A 7895-nucleotide genomic window follows, 5' to 3' on the forward strand; every position below is an offset into this window, starting at 1 on the left:
GAGAATATCACAGGTGATAAATATTGGGCAAATGTCGAGGTCTTCAGATTGTAGTCGGATTCCTACTTCTTACTCCCCAACAGGCAATCCCAATGCTTGAATGGTCAGGTGACCTTCAAAATGCTTAGAATAAAACAAAGAAAAGCTTTCAACAAGAGAGCTAGTTTAAAGAAAATCTCTCATTGTCTAAAAAAAATTATTGAGCTGTAACATACGTACAGAAAGTACACAGATCTTAAGCAACACTTGAATTTTTTACATGTGAGTGTGCACACACACGTGGTACACGCACACACACACACTCTAACCACTGTCCAGATCAAGGTGCGGTACATTCTCACACCCTTCAGTAAGCCCCCTTACCCTCTTCCTGGTCAGTCTTCACAGCTTTCCGTCCCTCTCCCCACCGTCCTCTGAACCCACTGTTGTGACTTTTATCGTTACGATGCATTTTGCCTCTGTTTGACTATAAATGGACTCGTCCAGTAGGACTTCTTTTGTATCCAGCAGTTCATTCTTGTTGCCTGTAGTAGTGGTTCTTTTTTATTGCTGTGTAATTTCCCATTGTAAGAGTATAACAAGTTAGAAATTTGCCTTTTCGTCCCTTACGGACTCTTACGATAAAACTGCCTTGATCACCCTTGTCTAATGCTGGACATATGCACTCATTTTTCTTGGGTGTATGTTAGGTGGGACCATACGAAATTGCCATTTTCACAGGTCACAAATGGTTGGGAATTGGTGGTTTCATATAGTTCAGGTAATTCTGTTCCCTAGGAATAGAATTGCTGGATCAAAGGGTATTTGTATGTTCAGCCTTAGAAGATAATGCTAAACATTTCCCTAAGGTCTCTGTCCCATCCTGCCTTCCTGCCAGCTATGTATGAGAGCGCTGTTTGCTTCACGTTCTCACCACTACTTGGCATGATCAGTCTTTTTAATTTGAGCCATTCTCGTTGTGCAGAGCCGTTTTATAAACAAGAAAATGAAAGGCATGATTCTAAGAAATGTGGAAGACTTTACTGGACTGAAGAGCTCATTTCTGTACTAATATTTCCATTTTGCCTCACAGAAAATAGATGCACAAGCTATTGAAGAATTCTACGGGTTGACATCAGATATCTCAAAGAACTCTGAGTCTGGTTACATCCTTTTCTATCAGTCTCGGGACTGAGAAGGGACCGTGATGAAGAGAGATACTTTCTGCCTCATTTCTTCTCTGGTTATTTTGGAAAGGATCAAGCACTGATTTTTCAAGACAAGAGAAATGCAGGAAGCTCAGGGGGCAGTAGCACACTTTGCACACAATAAAGCAAAGACTATGGATTAACACGCTCTTCCTATCATGGTAGTTGATTTATTTGCTCAGGTATCATGCTGTCCGTGCAGTTCCACACAACAAGGAAGTGAAATCAGAGATAGCAGCTCCTCTTGTAAAACAGCCTTCCAGTAATTGACATGCATTTCTATTAATTGCACCAGTAATGATTTGAACTCCTTGGGGGTGCAGTAGAAAGACTAGGAATCTGTGCTAGGTTGTAATGATCATTTAAGGAGATCATACTGAACACACTGCGTAAATTTGCCCGTGTTGAAGATACACAGAAGGAATATTCGGTGGTCTTTTCAAGCGTAAACCAGAACTTCATTTGGGCCCAACACTTGCAGTTGCCTTCCTGATGTAAGAACTAACAGATCACTAGAATCCAGTGTCAGGAAGACAAATATGTTTTGCTTCTCTGAAGAAGCTTATAATAATATACAGTATATGTATATGTAGGGAACAATTGGTCAAAAGTGGCTTTTTGTTTCCCCAAGGGGAAAGACTGGCTTTGTAATTATAATTTTTTTTTCTTATTTATTTTACTTAAAACTGGTAGAGTCTAAGTATTGTGTGAAGTGCCCATGATTATGTCAGTAAATTTGAGCATATTTTTATTAGTTTTTGTCAGTTTAACTAGTCCTTTTATTTGTTTCTATTTTTAAGGCGAATTTTAAGCTCTATTTTAAATTGTAGGATACCTTAAGAAAAATTTGCAACGAGAGGAGGTAAATATTCTTTTTCAGGAGGAACTGATATCTCTGGCTAAATATTTGTCCTTTTGTTATAGTTTATAAATCAGTTATTCAGCTTTAATTTCAGTACCACAAAAAACTATCCAAAATTCCGTGTCACGGTTGGGACGACAAAGAAGTTGTGGCTCCGTGGTGGTGCATCAGTCTTGAGAAGTCTCAAGCGCTCTCACGTGTCAGGTTGAGGCCGTGTTTGGAAAATTGGTGTCATAGCAAGTTATGTTCTTTTCAAATGTCATTCTTTACCCTGGAGAGAAGTAATGTGTCAGAACCCCAGCAGCCCACGAGGCTCGCCGCGAACCCGACGAGGATGAAGTGTTTGTGACACAGGCCAGGAACACACCGAGCAAGTCCTTTTCTCCCCCCCGCCCTCCTCCTTCATCTTTACCAATCTTACTGGAAGAGTGTTCAGAAATTACACTTTGCATTTGTTAAGACTTCCTTCTGTTGGGAGTTTTAAGAATTAATATATGTAATGTAAAACGTATGTGAACCATTGCGGTCGACACTTTTCCACGCATCAGTAAGTTGTCTGACGGTGGCCAAATGTAACGTGCAGGAAATGATTGAATATATATTCAAAATAATAGCGACCAGGCCTTGGATGTTCTTTAAGTCCTTTTCGGCAGTAATTTTTTTTTAATTGCTGTAATTTTCTAAACTTCTTTTACTAGTACTGTTGAATATGAAAAAAAAAAAATTTTTTTGTCTGCTGCTATTTATTAACATTTATTATCTGTATCTTTTAGCTCAGGAAATGACTTCACCTATTCGTTGCATGAACTGATCTTTAACAGGGTCACTTGGCTAATCGGGCTGTTTAAGCAGATGCGCTGGGAGAAAATGATGATGTGTTTTGACAACTTGCTTTTTAAGATTATAGTCGCTAAAGCCTTACGCTGGCTGGAGTGGGTTTATACAAATTACGTAGCCTGCCCGATGACAACATTGCACAGAGAATCACGACTGAGAATGTGGGGAAGGTCACAGACGTGGAAGTGGATACATTTTTTTATTTTGAGGGCTTAAACCAAATTGTCTTGGAATTCGAGGCTGTGTTTCTGCAGCGTTCAGTGCAGAGAGACGCAAAGTGAGGCTGAGTCAGTCTTTACTTGAGTCAGGCCACAGCATGGACGAGAGAGATAGATGAAGTCATTTGCATAGAGGTACAGCATTGGAATACAACGCTGTGTTTGTTTCTACATTTTGCATTTAAAAAAATACAGTAAAAGCAAGGTTAAATTTCATATTAAAGTAAGTTCTAGCATTTTTATTGAGTTCCTTGGTAGTCACACACTGTTCACATCTACATCGTGTTTAATAGTATGATTTGTCAGGGGAGGGACTGTGGGGTGATGGTTCTCAATTTCCTTTTTACTCTTAGTACAGCTGCATCTACATAAAATGTTTTGAAGCTTATCAGAAACTCATTATACTTTAAAAACATAGGGTTAAGGGTGGGGGAAAAAATGCAGGTATTTAGTAAGAGAAGTGACCCATATAGAAAGCATTGTGAGGTTGTATGTTGGTTGACTGTGATTGAAATGAGGGGCGGGGTTAGGTTGTAAATGGTGGCTGATTGCCCTCTAACCATGTACATGTTTGTTGGGATGGCTGTCCCATATTTTTTGTATATTGGAATAAAAATTTCTATAAATTATCGTAACTGAAAGTAAATATTCTAAATTAAGTCTCACTGCTAAGTCATATGGCTTCTGTCTTGGAAACTTTACCTTTAGAAGATTGCTTAAGACGGGGGCCGTGAGACTTCAGGAAAAGGGAAAAAAAGGAAATGTGTAATATATGGGTCTTGTTGCCTTTAACCATCAGTATCGGGTTTTTTCTTTTCCGTGATGGCAGTAGAAAGACCTCACTTTCATAACATACTACTCTTGATACTTTCTTTAAGGATACTTTTCATTAAAGATTCTCTCATGAGGTATTTAACTGGGAGCCGGGAGGCTAAGGCGCTCAGGTCCTGGCTCTTCAGTGAATTTAACTGTGTGACCTTGGGCAAGTCACTTAACCTCTCTGTGCTTCAGTCTCCCTATCTTGTAAAATGGGAGTAATACCTACCTCACAGGGTTGTTGTGGGGATTAATTAGATATAATGTCTGTAAAGCATCTAAGGTTCTTGAAGAAGGCGCTATATAAATACAAAATAATATCTATTAAAGTTGGTTTATTTGTGCTTGTGGGGTTTTAAGTGTGTTTTTTCCTTTTTGCGTAAAATGTCTTTGCAAATTAGAAGAAGGGTTGACCCATGAACAACACAGGTTTGGGCTGTGTGGGTCCACTTGTAAGTGGATCTTTTTTGATAATACAGTACTGTGAACGTAGTTTCTCTTAGGATTTTTCTTTTTTTTTTTTTTTTTTTAAAGATTTTATTTATTTGACAGAGAGAGACACAGCGAGAGAGGGAACACGAGCAGGGGGAGTGGGAGAGGGAGAAGCAGGCTTCCCGCCGAGTGGGGAGCCCGATGCGGGGCTCGATCCCAGGACCCTGGGATCATGACCTGAGCTGAAGGCAGACGCTTAACAACTGAGCCACCCAGGCACCCCTCTCTTAGGATTTTTCTTAACATTTTCTTTTCTCTAGCTTTATTGTCAGAACACAGTGTATAAAACATAGACACACTGTGTGTTAATGGCCTGCTTATGTTGTCGGTAAGCCTTCAGGACAACAGTAGGCTCTTAATGGTTACGTTTTGGGGAGTCAAACATTAGATGAGGTTTTTTTGACTGCCCAGACACGGTGCCCGTTACCCCTGGGTTGTTGCAGTTCAACTGGATACGCTTGGGCAACTGCCGTACTGCTTTGGCTGCGAACTTACCACTTCTGTTATCCAGAGATTGTCCCAGAACCGCATTCCGTGTGTACCCCGGCACCTGCAATCCCATGCCCGCACGTGATCATCTCGTACCTTGCATCTGTCTTTACATAGCACTGTCTTTAAAAATGTAAATTTAGGATCATAGAATCTTAGAGGGGCAAATATGTTAGAAGGCATTATTTTTAGCGCTCCTTGTCCCTTCCAGCCTAGTGAATTGCTCCAGCGAAATCTGTAACTTGGGGGTATTCCCCCTGTGCTGGAGTACTTGAAGCCCTGCTCCCCTGCTGAGTAAGTAGTTGCTAATACTGCCTTCATTCGTAATCCACCTTCCTCACTCTTGGGAGACTGGCCTGGAAACACTCTTGTGTATTCATCTCTCTGAAGGAGCGTTCTTACAATCCGTGCAGAACAGGTGAACTAGACTGTCACTGGGGACCTAAGACGGCATTCTCTCGTTCAAACATCTGTATCACACACCTCGTGTTGAAATTTTAATAAATGAAATTCTCTGTACTCGAGAGAGCTTCTTGGGAACTGTTGCAAAGCCAAGACTGCCCTTCCCTTGATTTTCAAGTTCCCTTGTTACCCAGTACCTGTTTCTCTTCTTTTGAAGCTTTTTTTTTTTTAACCTTTGTTCATTTATGTTTTCTATGATAACATACTACCTTTTTTTATTTCCAGAGCTGCTAAACATCATTTGTTGGTTGATGGCATGATAGGCCCTATACTCAGCATTTTACTTTTTCCTTTTTTATTTTATTTTATTTTTTTTAAAGATTTTTTATTTATTTATCTGAGAGAGAGAATGGGAGACAGCATGAGAGGGGGAGGGTCAGAGGGAGAAGCAGACTCCCCGCTGAGCAGGGAGTCCGATGCGGGACTCGATCCCGGGACTCCAGGATCATGACCCGAGCCGAAGGCAGTTGCTTAACCAACTGAGCCACCCAGGCGCCCCTTACTTTTTCCTTTTTAATGCTGATCTTGACTTTCACCTCATGAATGTGTGATATCCTCATTTTACAAGAAGAAACTAAAACTCTTAAGAGGTTGAGTCATTTTCCCAAAGTCACTCAGCTGGGACGTAGTAGATCCAGGGGCTGTCATTATCAAAGTATTGTGGAAAATACACATGACATAGTTTGCCATTTTAACCATTTTTAAGTGTGCAGTGGAGTGACATTAAGCACATTTGCAATGTACAATTCTCACCACCGTTGATTTCTAGGATTTTTCATCTTTCCAAACAGAAACTCTGTACCCATTAAATAATAACTTCCCATTTCCTCCCCTTCCCCGGCTCCTAGTAACTCCTTTTCTGCTTTGTGTCTTTATGACTTTGACTGCTCTAGGTAACTCATGTAAGTGGAATCCTACAGTATTTGTACTCTTGCGTCTGGCTTATTGCGCTTACATAACATTTTTAAGCTTCATTCATGTTGAGGCACGGGTCAGCATCTCCTTCCTTGTTAGGGCTCGGTGATATTCCACTGCATGGATATGCCACATTTTTATCCATTCATCTCTTGATGGACATTTGAGTGGTTTCCACTTTTGAGCCTTTGTGAGGAACGCCGCTACGAGCACGTACAAATACCTGAGTCCTTGACTTCAGTTCTTTTAGGTATATACAAGAGATTGCTGGATCATGTGGTAATTCTGTTTTAACTTTTTTTTTTTTAAGATTTTATTTATTTGAGAGGGAGGGAGGGCAAGAGAGAGAGAAATCGAGAGAACAAGTGGGAGGAGGGGCAGAGGGAGAAGCAGACTCCCCGAGGAGCAGGGAGCCTGACGCGGGACTCGATCCCAGGACCCCGAGATCATGACCTGAGCCGAAGGTAGACGCTTAACTGACTAAGCCACCCAGACGCCCCTGTTTTAACTTTTTAAGGACCTGTTTTCTATACTCCTCTACATTCCCCACCAGTGATGCACCAGCACTGCAGTTTCTGTATATCGCTGCCAGCGATTGTTACCTTTTCTGCAGTGTTCTTGGTCGTGGCCATCCCAGCTGGTGTGAGATGATCTCACTGTGGTTTCGATTTGCATTTCCCTGACGAAGAGTGATGTTGAGCATCTTTTCCTGGGCTCCATGGCCATTTGTATAACTTCTTTGGAGAAATGTCTATTCAAGCTCTTTGTCTATTTTTTAAATTGGGTTGTTTCTTTGTAGGGGTTCTTTATAAGTGCTGAATATTAATCCCTTTTCAGAGAGAGATTTTCTCCCCATTTCTTTTCACTCTTACGGATCGTATCCTTTGATGCACAGAAGTTTTTAATTTTTATGTAGTCCAGTTGACCAATTTTTTTCTTCTGTTGCCTTTGGTGTCATATCTAAGAAATCACTACCAAACCCACTGTCGTGAAACTTCCCCTCTGTGTTTTCTAGTAAAAGTTTTGGAGTTTTAGCTCTTAACATTTAGGTCTTTGATCTATTTTGAGTTAATTTTTCAATGTGGTGTTAGATAAGGGTCCCACTTCATTGTCTTGCGTGTGGATATCCAGTTTTCCCAGCACTACTTGTTGAAAAGACTGTTCTTTCCCCATTGAATGATCTTGGCATTTTTATCAAAAATCCATTGGCCATATATGTGAGGGTTTATTTCTGGGCTCTATTTTGTTCCACTGGTCAGTATGTCTGTTCTTAGGCCACTACGACACTGTTTTTATTACTGTAGTAAGTTTTGAAATCAGGAAGTATGAGGCCTCTAACTTTGTTGTTCTTTTTCAAGAGTGTTTTGGCTGTTTGGGGTCCCATGAAATTTCATATGAATTTTGGGATTTTTAAAAAAATTTATGCAAAAGTTGCTGTTGAGATTTTGAGAGGGATTGCATTGACAATGTCTTCCACGTTGAACACAAGAATGTCTTCTGTTTATTTGTGTTGCCTTTCATTTCTTTCAGCGATATTTTATTTGTAGTTTTCAATGTAATAATCTTTCACCTCCTTGGTTAAGTTTATTCCTAATTATTTTATTTGTTTTGATGGTA

The 7895-nt window shown here is 40.4% G+C and overlaps 1 protein-coding gene across 3 annotated transcripts in view; it reads left to right on the forward strand.

The window, feature by feature from the left end:
- The window catches only part of USP12 (ubiquitin specific peptidase 12), a 94186-nt gene extending 89922 nt beyond the window's left edge, over window positions 1-4264 (forward strand). For all 3 annotated transcript variants that reach the window (XM_078070542.1, XM_036077022.2, XM_078070544.1), the window contains one exon: window positions 1073-4264. In XM_078070542.1, coding sequence (XP_077926668.1) covers window positions 1073-1174 — 102 coding nt within the window. In that variant the 3' untranslated portion in view covers window positions 1175-4264. The remainder of the gene's footprint in view (window positions 1-1072) is intronic.
- Window positions 4265-7895: the final 3631 nt, after the last annotated feature.

Source organism: Halichoerus grypus, chromosome 4 (genome assembly GCF_964656455.1).
Source record: "Halichoerus grypus chromosome 4, mHalGry1.hap1.1, whole genome shotgun sequence".
Lineage (NCBI taxonomy): Eukaryota > Metazoa > Chordata > Mammalia > Carnivora > Phocidae > Halichoerus > Halichoerus grypus.